This window comes from Macrobrachium rosenbergii, chromosome 20, assembly GCF_040412425.1.
Source record: "Macrobrachium rosenbergii isolate ZJJX-2024 chromosome 20, ASM4041242v1, whole genome shotgun sequence".
Classification (NCBI taxonomy): Eukaryota; Metazoa; Arthropoda; class Malacostraca; order Decapoda; family Palaemonidae; genus Macrobrachium; species Macrobrachium rosenbergii.
The window spans coordinates 38,039,478-38,058,928 of NC_089760.1; the positions used below are offsets into that span (position 1 = coordinate 38,039,478).

Consider the following 19,451-nt stretch of genomic DNA (forward strand, 5'->3'; position numbering starts at 1 on the left):
AGAAATGAAGTCGGAAGTGGTTGATATTTGAGTATATTGTAAGGATTAAGGGGGAAAAAATTGTAAAACTAGCAGCTCATCTGAAGTGAATCAGTAGCAAAATCTTGGCAGTTTTGTCTCGATCGTGTAATTAATTAATAAATTACAAGGAAACAAAGCAACTACAGTATTACATTCCTTATGGTGTCTAATAATTTGTTATGGCTTAACGAAATGTTTGTTTCTCGGGATAATAAATGCCCAATTCAGAGGAAAAATGTTTTTGCCGATTAGATTTTTGGTGTTGGTGATGCCTGCAGTGCTACTCTCACAGATGAACTTAATAAAACAGCGCAATGCTTAATTAAGTTGGAAAGGAAGGAGAATCTAATTCACCCCACCCCCCCTAGATGGTGCCGCGCAAAAATGTTCCGAAAATCAGGGACTTTTTCTTAAAATTATGTTATTAGTCTAGGAAGAAAAGAATTTGACAAAACTGTTCATGCAGTGTTAGAATGCGTTATGAACTAACAGATTTTTTCAAATCTAGCAGAGCATGCGTATGACAGTGAGCCGCTAAATGATCCCGCATTTTGCTTATTGAAGCTGTTTCAGAAAATCACTTACAAGTACGATATTCTTACCTCCTTGGAGCTAGTTACCACCGCCACCCCACAGACTTGTGGGAAAAACTGGAAGGGTGTACTCTTATCGTGTCGCACTCTAGGTCAGTGCAACCCGCCAGGCATTGTGGGTTGCACTAAGCTGTCTGTGTAGCAACCCCTTTAGCCTGTAGTTTCATTCACTTTTTAGCCTTTTACTCACCCACTTCTTTTCACCTATCCTGCTGTCCAGCCACTCTGACTCCCTCTTTTCAATGTGATAAGCACTGAATGACTGAAAGTTACCCAGTGCTTGCCTGTGTGGCCAGGCTTTCTTAAATCAAATAATCTGGATCTGTAAAAGAATAGCATAAAATGACGCATAATCAATACTGAAATATGATATGAAATATGAAGTTAAAATATTTTCTGCTGAAGGCTCATAGTTATCTAAATCCAAACTTGGTTTCAGTTTTGCTCTTTATAAACAGTAATGATCTGCCCTCGGCTTCAAACCGAGCTTTGCATGAAATGCTAAAATCAGAGTGATGAAATTAATGTTGCATAAACCGTTGCAATATTCTCTTGGAGGACTGTGGTGGCTTCAAGCCAGGCTCGAATATAGATAACTCTGCTTTTAGCAGGAAGGCATTTCAAGTTAACTTCATGTCCTTATCGTATTTCAGTTTGTTGCTTATACAGTATATCATCATATGCTTTGCTTTGGGTATAAATGTATATTCTCTACTTTTACCAAAACATTGATACGAGAAAGAGAGAGAGAGAGAGAGAGAGAATACCAGTATTACCAAATATAGTTCTATAGGTATATTACCAAGAGAGTACACTGAAAGCTCTTGAAAAATATAGTCACCCAGGTGCTGTCCAAAAGTTCAGTGAAAGCGCTTAAACAATATAGTCACCCAGGTGCTCCGTCAAAAAGTTCATTGAGAGCTCTTGAACAATATAGTCACCCAGGTGTTCTGTCGAAAAGTACAAAGAAAGTTCTTGAACAATATAGTCACCCAGCTGCTTTGTCAAAAAGTACATTGAGAGCTCTTGAACAATATAGTCACCCAGGTGCTGTCCAAAAGTACACTGAAAGCTCTTGAACAATATAGTCACCCAGGTGCTCAGTCAAAAAATACATTGAGAGCTGTTGAACGACATAGTCACCCAGGTGTTCAGTCAAAAAGTACATTGATAGCCCTTGAACAATATAGTCACCCAGGTGTTCTGTCAAAAAGTACAATGAAAGTTCTTGAACAATATAGTCACCCAGGTGCTCTGTCAAAAAGTACATTGAGAGCTCTTGAACAATATAGTCGCCCAGGTGCTCAGTCAAAAAAAGTACATTGAGAGCTCTTGAAAAATATAGTCGCCCAGGTGCTGTCCAAAAGTTCAGTGAAAGCTCTTGAACAACATAGTCACCCAGGTGCTCAGTCAAAAAGTACATTGATAGCTCTTGGACAATATAGTCACCCAGGTGTTCTGTCAAAAAGTACAATAAAAGTTCTTGAGCAATATAGTCACCCAGGTGCTCTGTCAAAAAGTACATTGAGAACTGTTGAACAATATAGTCGCCCAGGTGCTCAGTCAAAAAGTACATTGAGAGCTCTTGAACAATATAGTCACCCAGGTGCTCTGTCAAAAAGTACATTGAGAGCTCTTGAACCATATAGTCACCCAGGTGCTCTGTCAAAAAAGTACCCTGAGACCTTTTGAACAATATAGTCACCCAGGTGCTGTCAAAAAGTACAGTTGAGAGCTCTTGAACAATATAGTCACCCAAGTGCTCTGTCAAAAAGTACATTGAGAGCTCTTGAATAATATAGTCACCCAGTGCTCAGTCAAACAGTACATTGAGAGCACTTGAACAATATAGTCACGCAGGTTCTCTGTCAAAAAGTACATTGAGAGCTCTTGAACAATATAGTCATCCAGGTGCTCTGTCCAAAAGTACAAATATAGTCACTGTGCCAAAAGTACATTGAGAGCTCTTGAACAATATAGTCACCCAGGTGCTCTGTACAAAGTTCATTGAATGCTCTTGAACAATATAGTGACACAGGTGCTCTGTCAAAAAGTACATTGAAAGCTCTTGAACAATACAGTGACACAGGTGCTCTGTCAAAAAGTACACTGAGAGTGCTAGAGCAAAATAGTCACCCAGGTGCTATGTCCAAAAGTTCATTGAAAGCTCTTGAACAATATAATCACCCAAGCGCTCTGTCCAAAAGTTCAGTGAAAGCTCTTGAACAATATAGTCACCCAGGTGCTCTGTCAAGAAGTACATTGAAAGTTCTTGAACAATATATTCACCCAGGTGCTCTGCCAAAAAGTACATTGAAAGCTCTTGAACAATATAGTCACCCAGGTGCTCTGTCAAAAAGTACACTGAGAGCTGTTGAACAACATAGTCACCCAGGTGTTCAGTCAAAAAGTACATTGATGGCCCTTGAATAATATAGTCACCCAGGTGTTCTGTCAAAAAGTACAATGAAAGTTCTTGAACAATATAGTCACCCAGGTGCTCTGTCAAAAAGTACATTGAGAGCTCTTGAACAATATAGTCACCCAGGTGCTCAGTCAAAAAGTACATTGAGAGCTCTTGAACAATATAGTCGCCCAGGAGCTCAGTCAAAAAGTACACTGAGAGCTCTTGAACAATATAGTCACCCAGGTGCTCTGTCAAAAAGTACATTGAGAGCTCTTGAACAATATAGTCACCCAGGTGCTCTGTCAAAAAGTACACTGAGAGCTCTTGAACAATATAGTCACCCAGGTGCTGTCCAAAAGTACATTGAAAGCTCTTGAAAAATATAGTCGCCCAGGTGCTGTCCAAAAGTTTAGTGAAAGCTCTTGAACAACATAGTCACCCAGGTGCTCAGTCAAAAAGTACATTGATAGCTCTTGAACAATATAGTCACCCAGGTGTTCTGTCAAAAAGTACAATAAAAGTTCTTGAGCAATATAGTCACCCAGGTGCTCTGTCAAAAAGTACATTGAGAGCTGTTGAACAATATAGTCGCCCAGTTGCTCAGTCAAAAAGTACATTGAGAGCTCTTGAACAATATAGTCACCCAGGTGCTCTGTCAAAAAGTACATTGAGAGCTCTTGAACCATATAGTCACCCAGGTGCTCTGTCAAAAAAGTACACTGAGACCTTTTGAACAATATAGTCACCCAGGTGCTGTCAAAAAGTACATTTGATAGCTCTTGAACAATATAGTCACCCAGGTGCTCTGTCAAAAAGTACATTGAGAGCTCTTGAATAATATAGTCACCCAGTGCTCAGTCAAAAAGTACATTGAGAGCACTTGAACAATATAGTCACGCAGGTTCTCTGTCAAAAAGTACATTGAGAGCTCTTGAACAATATAGTCATCCAGGTGCTCTGTCCAAAAGTACAAATATAGTCACTGTGCCAAAAGTACATTGAGAGCTCTTGAACAATATAGCTAGTCACCCAGGTGCTCTGTACAGAGTTCATTGAATGCTCTTGAACAATGTAGTGACACAGGTGCTCTGTCAAAAAGTACATTGAAAGCTCTTGAACAATACAGTGACACAGGTGCTCTGTCAAAAAGTACACGGAGAGTGCTAGAGCAAATAGTCACCCAGGTGCTCTGTCCAAAAGTTCATTGAAAGCTCTTGAACAATATAATCACCCAAGCGCTCTGTCCAAAAGTTCAGTGAAAGTTCTTGAACAATATAGTCACCCAGGTGCTCTGTCAAGAAGTACATTGAAAGTTCTTGAACAATATATTCACCCAGGTGCTCTGCCAAAAAGTACATTGAAAGCTCTTGAACAATATAGTCACCCAGGTACACTGTCAAGAAGTACACTGAAAGTTCTTGAACAATATAGTCACCCAGGTGCTCTGTCAAAAAGTACATTGAGAGCTCTTGAACAATATAGTCACCCAGGTGTCAAGAAGTACATTGAAAGTTCTTGAACAATATAGTCACCCAGGTGCTCTGTCAAAAAGTACATTGAAAGCTATTGAACAATATAGTCACCCAGGTGTTGTGTCAAAAAGTACATTGAGAGCTCTTGATCAATCTAGTCACCCAGGTGCTCAGTCAAAAAGTATATTGAGAGCTCATGAACAATATAGTCACCCAGGTGCTCTGTCAAAAAGTACATTGAGGGCACGTGAACAACATATTCACCCAGGTGCTCTGTCAAAAAGTACATTGATAGCCCTTGAACAATATAGTCACCCAGGTGTTCTGTCAAAAAGTACAATGAAAGTTCTTGAACAATATAGTCACCCAGGTGCTCTGTCAAAAAGTACATTGAGAGCTTTTGAACAATATAGTCGCCCAGGTGCTCAGTCAAAAAGTACACTGAGAGCTCGTGAACAATATAGTCACCCAGGTGCTCTGTTAAAAAGTACATTGAGAGCTCTTGAACAATATAGTCACCCAGGTGCTCTGTCAAAAAAGTACACTTAGAACTCTTGAACAATATAGTCACCTAGGTGCTGTCCAGAAGTACACTGAAAGCTCTTGAAAAATATAGTCGCCCAGGTGCTGTCCAAAAGTTCAGTGAAAGCTCTTGAACAACATAGTCACCCAGGTGCTCAGTCAAAAAGTACATTGATAGCTCTTGAACAATATAGTCACCCAGGTGTTCTGTCAAAAAGTACAATAAAAGTTCTTGAGCAATATAGTCACCCAGGTGCTCTGTCAAAAAGTACATTGAGAGCTGTTGAACAGTATAGTCGCCCAGGTGCTCAGTCAAAAAGTGCATTGAGAGCTCTTGAACAATATAGCCACCCATGTGCTCTGTCAAAAAGTGCATTGAGAGCTCTTGAACCATATAGTCACCCAGGTGCTCTGTCAAAAAAGTACCCTGAGACCTTTTGAACAATATAGTCACCCAGGTGCTCTGTCAAAAAGTACATTGAGAGCTCTTGAACAATATAGTCACCCAGTGCTCAGTCAAAAAGTACATTGAGAGCACTTGAACAATATAGTTACGCAGGTGCTCTGTCAAAAAGTACATTGAGAGCTCTTGAACAATATAGTCATCCAGGTGCTCTGTCCAAAAGTACAAATATAGCCACTGTGCCAAAAGTACATTGAAAGCTCTTGAACAATATAGTCACCCAGGTGCTCTGTACAAAGTTCATTGAATGCTCTTGAACAATATAGTGACACAGGTGCTCTGTCAAAAAGTACATTGAAAGCTCTTGAACAATATAGTGACACAGGTGCTCTGTCAAAAAGTACACTGAGAGTGCTAGAGCAAAATAGTCACCCAGGTGCTCTGTCCAAAAGTTCATTGAAAGCTCTTGAACAATATAATCACCCAAGTGCTCTGTCCAAAAATTCAGTGAAAGCTCTTGAACAATATAGTCACCCAGGTGCTCTGTCAAGAAGTACATTGAAAGTTCTTGAACAATATAGTCACCCAGGTGCTCTGTCAAGAAGTACATTGAAAGTTCTTGAACAATATAGTCACCCAGGTGCTCTGTCAAAAAGTACATTATAAGCTCTTGAACAATATTGTCACGCAGGTGTTGTGTCAAAAAGTACATTGAGAGCTCTTGATCAATCTAGTCACCCAGGTGCTCAGTCAAAAAGTATATTGAGAGCTCATGAACAATACGAGTATAGTCACGCAGGTGCTCTGTCAAAAAGTACGTTGAGAGCTCTTGAACAATATAGGCTAGTCGTCACCCAGGTACTCTGTCAAAAAGTACATATGGGGTTCTTGAACAATGTAGTCACCCAGGTGCTCTTTCAAAAAGTACATTGAGAGCTCTTGAATAATATAGTCATCCAGGTGCTCTGTCCAAAAATTCATTCAAAGCTCTTGAACAATATAGTCACCCACGTGCTTTGTCCAAAAGTACATTTGAGAACTCCTGAACAATATAGTCACTGTGCCAAAAGTAAACTGAGAACTCTTGAACAATATAGTCACCCAGGCACTCTGTCCAAAAGTTCATTGAAAGCTCTTGAACAATATAGTGACACAGGTGCTCTGTCAAAAAGTACATTGAAGTTCTTGAACAACAGTCACCCGGGTGCTCTGTCAAAAAATACATTGAGAGCTCTTGAACAATAGTCCCATGTGTTCTGTCAAAAAATACATTGAAAGCTCTTGAATAATATAGTCACCCAGGCACTCTACCAAAAAGTATATTGAGAGCTCTTAAACAATATAGCCGCCCTGCTGCTCTTAGAAACAGGTCAATGAAAGCTCTTGAACAATATAGCCGCCCTGTTGTTCTCTAATAAATTTCAGTGAAAGTTCTTGAACACCATAATCGCCCTGGCTCTTGCCACAAAGCTCTGAAGGGTGCTGAGAAAGTGGTCTCTCTTCAGGGAAGTGGAATCAATGTAAGATAGGCCACCTATAAGTCCGGAATCACCTTCAAGGCTCTCCTAAATACTCTGATCAAAAATAAGATTAGAAAGACGTGGGACTCAAAGTCCCACGAACGGTCAACCAACCACCTCTCTCGTTTGTTGAAGAAATGGCAAGAGTCAGCTGACAAGGAAGAAGGCTGTGCAATTGCCAAGCCAAAGCCTATTGTAGTCTTCGTCCCAGTCTTGTTACTTCATTCTAAATCTATTCATTTTGCCGGTACCTCTTCTCAAGGGTTCCTTTTTTTTCCTGGTCTCTCACCTCTGACTCTCTAGCTTTTGCTTATTTTTCTTCTTCCTCAGCTCTTTAATAATTAAAGCCTTTCGATTTGCTTTGACCTTCTCGCATACCTCTTCCTTGTATGATGTAGGCCAGTCCAATCTACACATTCATATTCCCCTTCAGAATTTCTCCCCCTTATCCAGTTTCCAGATTTGAAAGTTCTTTCCTTTCACATTCAAGTTCTTCCTTTTTAAGGCCGCCACCAACTTTCAGATATACCTGGCAGGTCTGCCCGCACAAGCCGACCTGTGCCCGCATACCTTCACCAGTAACGATACAGTTTTTAACTCGGCTGTCTGTAGCAGCTCAGGTGTCAACTGACGATGCTCTGGCAATAATTGGCTTGCTGATCGCAACAAAAAAAATAATAAACGCCTACAAAGACTTCCAGTGAAAGAGTGGCTGTTATTCCTTGTTAACATATGATGTTGACAGTGAACAAACACAAATAGTACACTGTTGCTTTACTTTGTTCCATTGTTATGATGAACATTATTTTGTTCTCATTTAAAAACTAAGTCACGTACATGATGCATAATCATGGATAGACGCAAATAGACCTGTTCTAGTTTTACGTTACTTTTAATATTTATTCTCATTTAAAAACTGACTTGCATGTATGGTTTATAACTATGAACAGACTATACATGGGCACACGAGGGCACCGTCTTTGTCAGCAGTAGAATCAATCTCCTTTAGTTTTTCGACTAATTTAAAATATGCAGCTTTTATAACCTTATGATATTCTAAGAATTTGACTTGCCCAAGAGAAGGCATATTCTTAGAGATTTCAATTAAATCTTCAAGACACTCGAGAATTGGATGGTGCTAGTTTCAGCCTTCATTATACAGTTATTTTTCCTGTGGAAAAATTGTTAATATGTGTTATTCTGACATCTGTATCAGCGATTAAGAAATAAGTAAATCAGACTTATCATAAATTTAGGTATAAACATTTTTAAATTCAAAATAAAGGCCAGGACTTTGGTTTCTAACTGGCGCAACTCTCCATCCTAGGAGGGGAAACGAACTGAGCCGAGAAAGTGCCAAGCTTATTAGTAACGCTGTAGTGCACGTGCGAAGGTCGTTTCGACGGTGGCATATCGATTGAGACCAACTATTTGCTCAGGTCGCCTGCACAGTCATAAAAAACTGCGCAGGTTGTCCACATTAACGTTCAGGTGTGCCCGCACAGGTCAACTGTGCAGGCACACCTGCGCAGGTATACCTGAATGTTAGTAGAGGCCTTTAATGGACATGCTTGCGTCGAAACGACCTGAACAGGCGCGCCTGAACACTGCACTGGTGTGAAACGTTGGATGAAGAATACTTTCCAGTCAGAAACAGAGTGCCGAGCTTTATAGAATTTATGAGTGTTTATAAGCAAATTAATGATGTAACGGATTTATTTATTTTTTAAATAACTGACGCAGATGTCATTTTAATATATATTTATAATAGTGCAACTTTTCCACAGGAACAATAATTGCGTATAATGAAGGCTGAAGTTGGGAGCATCGTTCTTGAATGTGTAGAAGATTTCATTGAAATCGATAAGAATGAGCCGTATCCTGGGCAGATAAAACCAGACATTAAAAAAAAAAAAATTTATTTTAAATTTGTAGAAAAATTAAAGGAAATTTATTCTGCTGCTGGAAAAGGCAGTGTCCTTATACGTCGATGTATGTTTATTCAAGTCAGTTTTTGAGAATAAATATTCAATATAGTGAAGCAGTGTAAAACATGAATAAACTTCTTTGTGTCTATTCATGATTATGCATCACATATGTAATTCAGTTTTATGCATCACGCATGTAATTCAGTTTTAAAATTTTAGAACAAAATGATAACCAACATACTATGGAATAAAATAAAGCAATATTAGACTATGTATATTTTTTCATTGTTAACGTGTAAGAGCCCGACGCTGTCTCTTCCAAACACGTGTGTGTTCGTCAATCGTCATCGTCGGAATGGACAGGACAAAACAGGAGCGTCTGGTTTTCTTTCTCTACAGGAACGCGATTTCAACCATACAATATTTCCGTCTGTTTCTCCCTAAGCATTGTTGTCTTAATGTATGTACAATCACCACTACTTGCATTGCCATGCAAGCATTCTAATCATGTACTCATAATGTTCCAACGAATCTTCTGTATCAAACTGTATGTGTGTTTCTGTTTGTGAAGACGCCAAATGTCTCTCCATTTCACATATATTATGCTACTGCATTGTATCCATTAATCTGTCTTGAATCTCAAGCAATTGGCCATATGTAGAATTTCCTGGCCTTTCCACTGATGTATGTTTCATCACTGTATGTTAATCATGTCTCACAATGCAGTAGCATAATATATGTTAAATGGAGAGACATTTGGCGTCTTCACAAACAGAAACACACATACAGTTTGATACAGAAGATTCGTTGGAACATTATGAGTACATGATTAGAATGCTTGCATGGCAATGCAAGTAGTGGTGATTGTACATACATTAAGACAACAATGCTTAGGGAGAAACAGACGGAAATATTGTATGGTTGAAATCGCGTTCCTGTAGAGAAAGAAAACCAGACGCTCCTGTTTTGTCCTGTCCATTCCGACGATGACGATTGACGAACACACGAACACACACGTGTTTGGAAGAGACAGCGTCGGGCTCTTACAAACGTACGTTAACAATGAATAACATCATTTGAAATAACAGCCACTCCTTCACTGGCCGTCTGTTTTAGGCGTTTGTTATATATTTTTGTTGTTGCTATCAGCAAGCCAATTATTATTGCCAGAGCATCGTTAATTGGATATTTAACGACATTAATATTTGTAAAGATAAAAAATGTCACAGTCTTTCTCTCCGCATTATTTTAAGACATCTTTGCTTCCCAAAAATGTTGGCCAGAAGATCTTTCGCGCGCTTCACTACATCTAGAGCACGACACGTAGTAATCTGAAACGTATTTTCGTTCAAACACAACCCCGTGACACCCCCTTGCTCGGTTTGTGCGACAGGCCCAGAGAAGGGTGGGCAGCATTTACAGACGTAGAGCGCTGTAGGAACACTAACCTGTTTTTTTTATGAAGTTTTGTCTTAGCTTACGCTTCTCTGCTTTTTCTTTGCTGCTTCTAAGACATTTTATAACACAAAATAATGAGAAAACTTTAGATAATGCTTGGCAGCGGTTTGTTCGCAGTGCCGTTGAGCGTAGTTGGGCGAGGAATGCGCTGTGTTCTGTTAAAATGAAAACGTTTGGGGATATTTGCCTTAAAACGAGTATGTTTATTTCCTTTGCAAAATCAGGCTCTTTGTACATCAGAAACATTCTGAAGTATCTACTACTTCCCTTACTATACAATAAAATGTGAATGATTGAATGTGTATATTGGTGGAAGTTGCTTCATCGGTAACACATGGCAACTCTTCTATCCTCCGCCAATAACAATTCTTGCTCATACGTATGGTGGCTATGTTTTTACTCCCCTACTGATATGATACTGCTTTTCATTTTATCCCCTGTAGTTTAAGGTTATTTGCTTTACTAGTCGATCTGTCTTGAAACTGTAATTTAGTCCATTGTAGTGTAGATAACGTAATATGAGTACGTATGCATTTATTCTTGGGAGCAATTTGCAGTCGCATTGTATAGCACCAAACTTTAGATTTTCACAAAGTGATAAGTATTTGATAACATCCATTGTAAATTGATTGTATAATACTGAATAATCACAGATAATAAGGTGCACAAGCAGTGACAAAGTGTCCCCGCTTTGTGATGGAAGGCCACGATGAGTGTTAGGGATGGACCAGCGTAACCTCCCTCTTCACTCGTTTATGAAATACTAACCTCTCGGACCTCTTCTAAAGCTCTTCCTCGTTCCTGTCAAGCAGCATCCCGGTCGATCATGGGCCATGGCGTAATTCATTTTTAAGTTGTGCGCGGAAACGTTTCAGTCTTGGCTGACGGGAGGCTGCGCAGTATATAGGACACATAACACCGTGTTCAGCAGTTTATTCAGTGAACGAAATTCTCTGAAAAATAAAGATCCTTTCCCGTAAACGGTTAGTATCCTTTCCCGTAAATGGTTAGTCTTTAGGATCCAGTTCAACGAAGTAATGAAAATGGCAAGGTCCTTATGGTCCATATATGATATGGGTCGCGGTCACTTACGTCACAGAAACCTGTGATCATCCGCTTAGTGTGAAAACGGCGCTGCATTTCTAAAAATTTCCCACGTATAGTACTGTATACCCATTATGTACTAAGTTTAAAATTAAAGTCTAAAATACAAGAATATTTATTGCTGATGTACAAATCTCCTGTTGAACTTAGTATTCCAGCTATTCGGAGAGAGACGTTAAAGACGATGTTTAAATGGAAGAGTGGCGGCACGAATTTCATCACTGCTGCCAAACCATTTCAAACGTTTGTAAAGGATAAGTGCCGTAGGTTACAGGAACGTCACTTTCTCCTACCGTGGTACCACTCTTCAATGATGTGGCCGCTTTCTTATATGTTGACAATATTTTTTTTAGAAGCAATATTTTAGCAAAATCTTGCTATGAAAACAAAAACAGACACCTGCTACGTTTGATGTTACTTTAAATACGTGTGGACAAAAGATGAGGATTAAAATACCTGTAGGTAATAGTAATGAACGTTTTCCTTAAGTTTTTACAACGTTGCATATTCCACGAAACCCATTCCTATAAGGATTCGGTTGCCTATACCCTGTACCTATCCAAACAATCTAAGAGATTTAAGATTCAAGTGTACGTGAAAAGATAAGGTAATCATTTAATCAGGAGGGAGGGGATGGGGATTGTTGGACGTTAGACACTGGACTGGGAATTTACTGCAGATCTCAAATGTCCGATTAACGAATTTGTCATCAGTAAGGGTTGAGGTGGGGGGATTAAGACACTTGCAGTGCTTTCGGGGTTCATGCAGACAGTCAGGTGGCTATTTTGCAAAAGATGATTCCCGTTATGTCAAGCATGGATATAAATAAAGGAAATTAACTATATAAGTCTGCTGGTCAGGAAAACGGTTAAAAAGCAAGAACCCCCTCTATGAATTTTAAGGAGAAAAGAGAATCAGTCTTTCACGCCAGGCACTTGAAAATGCCCTGTAAGTTGTAATAATGATTCAGAGACTGAATGAGGATCATTTTAAAGAATTTTTTTTTTATGGGGGGGAAGGGTTTTCATTGGGCCAATGAGCGGACCCGTCATCATCCATATTCTGTAAACTTCAAAAACATGTTGAAGAAGTATAATTTAGGTACGGAGAGTCCACTGATTAATGAAAAGGTTTATTCCAGCAAGACAGATGAAAGCAGCGAGTGCTTGTCTGGTGAATTAGTGGCTAATGAATTAGTGTTTCATAAGACTTCTCATGATGATTGTGACCTCGCTCAGGAAATTTGTATAACAAGTCTTTTATGTGAAGAATTGGATTTTGATTTTGCAAAGGGACAAGACGGATTAAATAAATGAAAGTGAAGTTATGAAAGCAAAGGAAAACAACAAATACGAAGAGTGTTGTTATAGAGGTTGTTTAGAAATTTAATCTTTTATACCCACATTCAGGAGAAATGAACATAAACATGTCTCTGATACTAAAAACATCTGTAGAAATGGTCTCTGATACTAAGTAACTTGAGTATACCTTAGTTTAACCAGACCACTGAGCTGATTAACAGCTCTCCTAGGGCTGGCCCGAAGGATTAGATTTTATTTTACGTGGCTAAGAACCAATTGGTTACCTAACAACGGGACCTACAGTTTATTGTGGAATCCGAACCACATTACAACGAGAAATGAAATTCCATCACCAGAAACAAATTCCTCTAATTCTTCATTGGCCGGTCGGAGACTCGATCGCGGGCAAGCAGAGTGCTAGCCGAGAACGGTACCGACCCGTCCAATGAGGAACTATCTTTGATACTAAAAACATCTGTAGAAATGGTCAATAGAAGGAGTTTAAACATGCCCTCTGATACATTTTTCTCTGTTAACTGCCCTGAGAAAATTAGGAAGTTTTGAGAGAAGGAAAATAATGTTTGAACTTTGGTGGAGGGATTAAAATGCCTAGTGGTAGACTTTCCGACTGAATTACAAATTCCTTTGCGAAAATATATGTATATTTTTTTATTATAAGATATTTGAACGAGATAATTATCATGATTAGAAAAAAAAGGGTGCAAAAGTCATAGAGGCTAGTTGAGTAAATATATTTTCAATGAAATATGGCATTAATTATTCATACAAGTCCTTATAGATAACTATATTGAGAGAGAGAGAGAGAGAGAGAAAGGAGAGAAGAGAATATTCACTCATTATCAGGATTGTAATTCTACACACACACACACACACACACACACACACACACACACACACACACACATATATATATATATATATATATATATATATATATATATATTGTTAAGTCTGGTTGGAAGAGTGAAATTGAATTTTGAATGTAATTTGCTTTAGGAGCCAACACCTAGAGCTCAGAACATAAGCAATAAATGTAATTAATAGTATGACTTACCTTGAAATTGCATCTATTCAAAGAAAATGTGAAGGTCGCCATTCATACCAGTCGGTTACTTTAAAGTAATTTACTTACAACTTTTGCGACTAGAGATTAATATGGATAGGCTGGCAGTCCAGCCATCAAGGCACAAGCAGTGTGCAATAAAAGGTGTAATTAAAGTTAGCTAATAAATAAAAGGTCAGCACAAATCTTATAAACTGCTTAAGACAGGCTGATAAATTATTTAACATTAGCACAACGGTAACGCCGAGAGACCTGACACGTGGCCCTTGTGGATGGCTTCTGCAGAAGATTCTTGCACGTGACAAGATGGAAATGAGTGCTCTAGGCAACTGTTTCGCAGGGGCAGGGGCAGAACTTCAGAGAGCCACATAACAGGATTCTTATTGCATCTGTGCATGGAGCTCTCTTGCAAAAGATGGATTCAGACCGCAGAAGTTCCAACATGTGGACAGCGGTAAGAGGACAGAACAGCACCAGCTTAGTGCTGTTAAGTTTCAAGTGACTTTGCACTGTAGAGGTCTGGTGCGGGCCGAGGAGTGAGCCGGGAGAGAGGTCACCGAGATGCCCTGTTCAATCCCATTGGCAGGCACAGGACAACGGTAGATCTGGAAGAAGCACTAACAACCAGTACAAAGGTCGAAGGGAAATAGGTCTTATAGTTAAGACCAGCTAAGGGTCAGCCTAGCAGCCCAATTACTATCCTGACTGGTCCTTGTGCCCTAATGGTTTTCTGTCCCCCCTAGTGGGGTCTCCTCCAGCCACCACAAAATTTGATTTCCTAGCTAACGGACTGGAGTGACGAATTTTCTAAATACTATAAATATATATATATAATATATATATATATATATATATATATATATATATATATATATATATATATATATATATATATATATATATATATATATATATATATATATATATATATATATATATATATATATATATATATATATATATATATATATATATAACAGTTATAAAAACTGTTTATGTCAGTTTGTAATTTAGTCCTGAAGACATCGCCGGTAGGTGAGGAAACAGTCTGTCCACTAGAAGTGGAAGCAAATGTGAAAAATCTTTCTTTATTCCTTAGAAGCTTACCTGAAGAGAAAAAGAAGTACAGTATAGAAAGATTCAGTGTCTAAATAAAATAAACACTGTATGAGAGAAAATATGCCCAAATAGCATATATACAGTACAGGGTGTTTCGAAATTAGAGCCCCCCCCTCTGCAGCATATTGATATGGACAAAAACAAAAGTAATTCCGAACAGGTATTTATTTAAGTTTCTCTCTAAGTATTTAATATTTTGTGTGGCCTCCAGCTGCCTGTACCACAGCCTGCATTCTTGAGGGGTATGATTTCAGCAAATTGCAAAAAAGCTGAGACTCAAACTCCATTTCCCTGAGAACTTCAGTCACCTCTCTTTGCAGGTTGTCGAGGCTTGGTATACCATCATAGTTCACTGTGCGCGCTTCAACATGATCCTTTAAGATACTACCAATGTTTTCACACACATTAAGGTCAGGTGAGCTACCTGGGGATTCACTTGACGAGAAGAAATCGATACCCACTGTTTCGAAGCAGCTCCTGTGTCCAAAGAGCCTTGAAACATGGTGCCTAATCATGCAAAAATGTGACTTCTTCAACAGATAACACATTTTCAGGATCTTTGAGGAAAGGAAATACTCCACCAGTAAGCACAGTTTCTCTGAAGTATTCGCCATTCCATGACTGTCGTTTTTCTTTGGTGATCCACATTAACCATTTGGCTGTGAAACAGAGAAAAATTCCCAAACATCCAGGAAATTTCACAACTTGGCGATAGTGCCCGTCATTGCTGATATCATCCAACTTTGCATCCCAAATAATGTCATTTTTATGATTTGGCTTCCTGACTGTGTAAATGAAGAATTCATCTGATGCAGCAACATGGAGAAAGTCAGCTTCATCCCAATCTTTAAGAAATGAACCACAAAACCATGCATGGTCTCCTCTCTGTTGCTGAGTGATGTAGGGGTTGCTGATAACATGAAATGGCTTGATACCAGATTTTTTCAACTCACGACATACAGCACTATAACTTCTCTTCTTTCCCCTTTTTGTTTCTAGTTCAAGTGCCAATTTACATAAAGACTTTCTTGGTTTACCCACTGCTTCAGCTATGATGTCTTTTGACTCCTTAGAGAGGACTTCAGGCCTTCCAAGTTTCTCACTCTTTTCACAATGACAGTCATATGGATTTTTGTTCCAGTTTCTTTTAACAAAGGATTCATCTCTTTTAATGTATTTAGCTATCCAGGAATGTGAAATGAAGGATGCGCCAGCATCCCTGGCCTCTCTGAAGGTTATAGCCTGGATTCGGTCAGTCCATCTGATTTCCTCCGAGTCGTTAGCCATGGCTGTATCTAACTCCATCACTCAGTCTGAAAATACAGGAACTGTAAAATTGAAAAATAGCCTAATAGAAACTTAAAATAATGTACTTGGAGATAGGCTATAGCAGAAAACTTCATAACTTTCCATTTGTTTTGTGGAGGGGGCCCGCTCTAATTTCGAAACACCCGGTATATATATATATATATATATATATATATATATATATATATATATATATATATATATATATATATATATATATATATATTTATGCATATTTTCTCTCACGCAATTTTTATTTGCAGAGGCTGTCTTTTTATTTAGACATTGAATCTGTCTATCCTTCTTTTTCTCTTCAGGTAAGCTTCTCAGGAATAAAGAAAAGATCATTCACGTTAGCTCCATTTATAGTCGACAGACTGCTTCCTCTCCTACCGGCTTCGTCCTCAGGACTAAATTACAAACTAACATAAATAGTTTTATATCAACATGTGGACTTACGAGCTAATCCTTAATTGTAAAGTATGACGTCACTGTAGTGATGAACTTCTGTTGGTCGGCGGGATACATTCTCTCGCTCGTATTCTGTGGTGCAGCAAGGGCATTTCTGGTGCTCCGTAGGACGTGCCAAGCGTGCAACCAAGGGCGTGAGCGAAGGCGTGATTTCCGTCTCTGGCCGACAGTTTTTGATTTGCTCCGCTGCCGGTATTTTCTCTCGTATTAGGGAGTTCTGCCGCTCGTTTCTCCCCCCAGATTCTCAGAGATGTCTTGTGGTTTCTTGAAGAAGGGAGGATGAGGTCCATGTTCCTTTTGAATCTTTAATGCAGGCCGTTGTTGGGTAACACTTACGGCTTCTGCTTTTTGCAATCTGTGGAAACGGGGTTCTCTGTACACGATCTCTGTGCTTTGTAACAATTCTTCCATTGTTGGTTGACGGTCGTGGGCGTCTACATAATGTTGGAATGTAGCCCCTTGGTTGTGGTGAGCTTGCAATCGTCGTTGTCTCTTCGATACATTTAAATGTCACGAAGGGGCTTCAGTCAATGTTGGTGCAAGATTAGACCATCATGAACAGATGTACTTGAACAGAGATCATCAGTCTGTTTGTCTGTCAGACTTACCTGGTCACTGCAACTCGTCGTACATGGTGAAAGTGATTTTATTCAACTTAGCACAAAGTGCGTGAAGGGAGAACGTCGATCTGAATTCGTGCGTTTGTCTGTCCTTCAGCCTGTCAGAAATACGGCATCATCACAATTCACATGCTGTGGAAGACATTTCAGTCCTCACGTATAGAGGTGCATGATGGGAGTTTCTTTATATGCCTTTGCTTTCGTTTGTAGGTACAAGGCCATTGCAACTCCAGCTTAGTTGAAGGCATTTCAGTCAAACACTCTTCAAGGGCAGACCATCATGCAGTAGTTCTACATGAAGGTAGATTGTCCATTTGCCTGTCCACCAGTGCTTCTGTCAAGCTGTTTTCTCCCTCTCTGATGGAAAATATCTTGAATGGAAGGGACGCGAAACGTTGGTCAGATATTGTAACAAGTCGAACAACTGCTTGAAAAGTTCGAGTCCCAAGGCTTACAGGTATTTATGTATTCAGTGTAACATTAACGTTCTTTTTTCATCAGAAAGTACATTAAGACGTTAGGCATAAAAAATTAGTGTTGAAAGAAAAATGTAAGGGAGTGAAGAAGCTTTCCGAATGTGCTTCTCCGTAGGGGGGGGCGGTGGGGCGGTTGTTACTTGAGGCATTGCTTAAGGTTCTTGGCAGCGTCCCTTCGGCAACTAGCTGCAACCCATTTCATTCCTTTTACTGTGCCTCTGTTCATATTCTCTTTCTTCCATCTTACTTTCCACTCTCGTGACAGTTTTTTCTTAGAACAACTGCGAGGTTTTCCTCCTATTACGCTTTCAAACCTTCCTACTGTCAATTTCCGTTTCAACGCTGAATGACCTCATAGGTCCCATTGCTTAGCTTGTGGCCTAAATTCTATATTCCTTCCTTTAGAATGCGAGTTTTGAATACAAAATAACGACTAAACAAATATTTTACCATGTTAGAGTAATTTTTATGCATATGTATATTTGTATTGGCGTGCCTTTGTAAATGCACGCACAAATTCATAAGGTGAAATGATGCAATAACCTTTTGTAGCCAAGTATTTTCTTACCCCTGCAAAATTCTTAAATAAAACTGCTCTTCCCTTAAACACTGGCACTGCTTGTTGAAAATACACATATTAAACATATGTGTACACTTACGGAGAGAGAGAAACAATTTATTGCGCAAAAAAATACGTACAAAATACAGCACAACAGGCAATCCGGACGCGGTATGCGTATAGGGGAAAGCCCTCTCAAATGAATGGCATTGGCTGTGGTGTTATACGTACCTTTTCCACCCAGTTGATTACTAGACAAACGTTTTTCATCAGGGCTGATATGGTACTCAGGTAGTATTACAAAATATAAGTGCGGACAGACAACGATACAAGGGAATTATAACATATTAAGGGGGAATTACTCATTAAATGGTTGCACTGCAAAATCTGTCTTAAGCATTACAAAGTATGCAACTTCTATATACACTGGACGTTAAGAAAATAATTTGAATTACTGCTATAAAAGATATACATTTCATTTGGTTTCTGTCAAGGAACAATTGCTACGGAGTAGCATGTGGTATAATTTACAGTAATTAATGCACAATTCGTTGCTTTATATCACATCAAAACAGGATGCGGAAAGCCTACCTGTGTATGTACATACATAGAAAAAATATAAAGAAAACCGGGCGAGCAAAATGTTGCCTTTCTTGAATCCGGGTAAAGTAGGTAAACAAGTCAAAGGTCAAAAAGTCACATAAAAAGTCACAGGTAGGAAAGTCAGATGAAAAAAGCCACAGGGAAAAAAAAGAAAACCAGGGCAATGTTATTGTTTCTGAGTAAGATTTATGCTCTCTCTCTCTCTCTCTCTCTCTCTCTCTCTCTCTCTATATATATATATATATATTTTGCTGCATATCATACATACATACATGCGTATATAATATATATGTGTGTGTGTGTGTATTTACACTTACACATCCTGCATAAAGTAAGTGGCTGTGCTAGTGAAACATTAGTGAATTTAACACAAAATGGTTAATGGGATTCTAGAACTGGTATTGCATCACTGCGATGTATATATCTTACTGTAGATGTACAAAAGAAGATTTGAATAATTTTGTTTGATTACCTTACTTTCT

At 39.0% G+C, this 19,451-nt stretch overlaps 1 protein-coding gene and 1 long non-coding RNA gene across 7 annotated transcripts in view; one reads left to right on the forward strand and one right to left on the reverse strand.

The window, feature by feature from the left end:
* LOC136849289 (uncharacterized) overlaps positions 1-19,451 on the forward strand; it is a 32,475-nt gene that overhangs the window by 11,794 nt on the left and 1,230 nt on the right. The gene's annotated exons all lie outside the window — the stretch shown is intronic.
* Positions 1-19,451, reverse strand: part of LOC136849287 (uncharacterized) — a 28,635-nt gene that overhangs the window by 7,299 nt on the left and 1,885 nt on the right. Inside the window, exons 1-2 of one of the 6 annotated variants that reach the window (XM_067122593.1) lie at positions 10,976-11,091; positions 624-936 (exon numbers count right to left, since the gene is read on the reverse strand). The exons of 1 other annotated variant lie outside the window; for it this stretch is intronic. Coding sequence is in view for 1 of the 5 variants with exons in the window: in XM_067122592.1 (XP_066978693.1) it covers positions 10,315-10,570 (256 nt within the window). In the remaining 4 variants the exon portion in view is untranslated. Of the gene's footprint in view, positions 1-623; positions 937-10,314; positions 11,092-19,451 lie in introns of those variants that run through there. 4 more of the 6 variants (XM_067122596.1, XM_067122594.1, XM_067122595.1 and 1 more) reach the window with 4 other exon arrangements.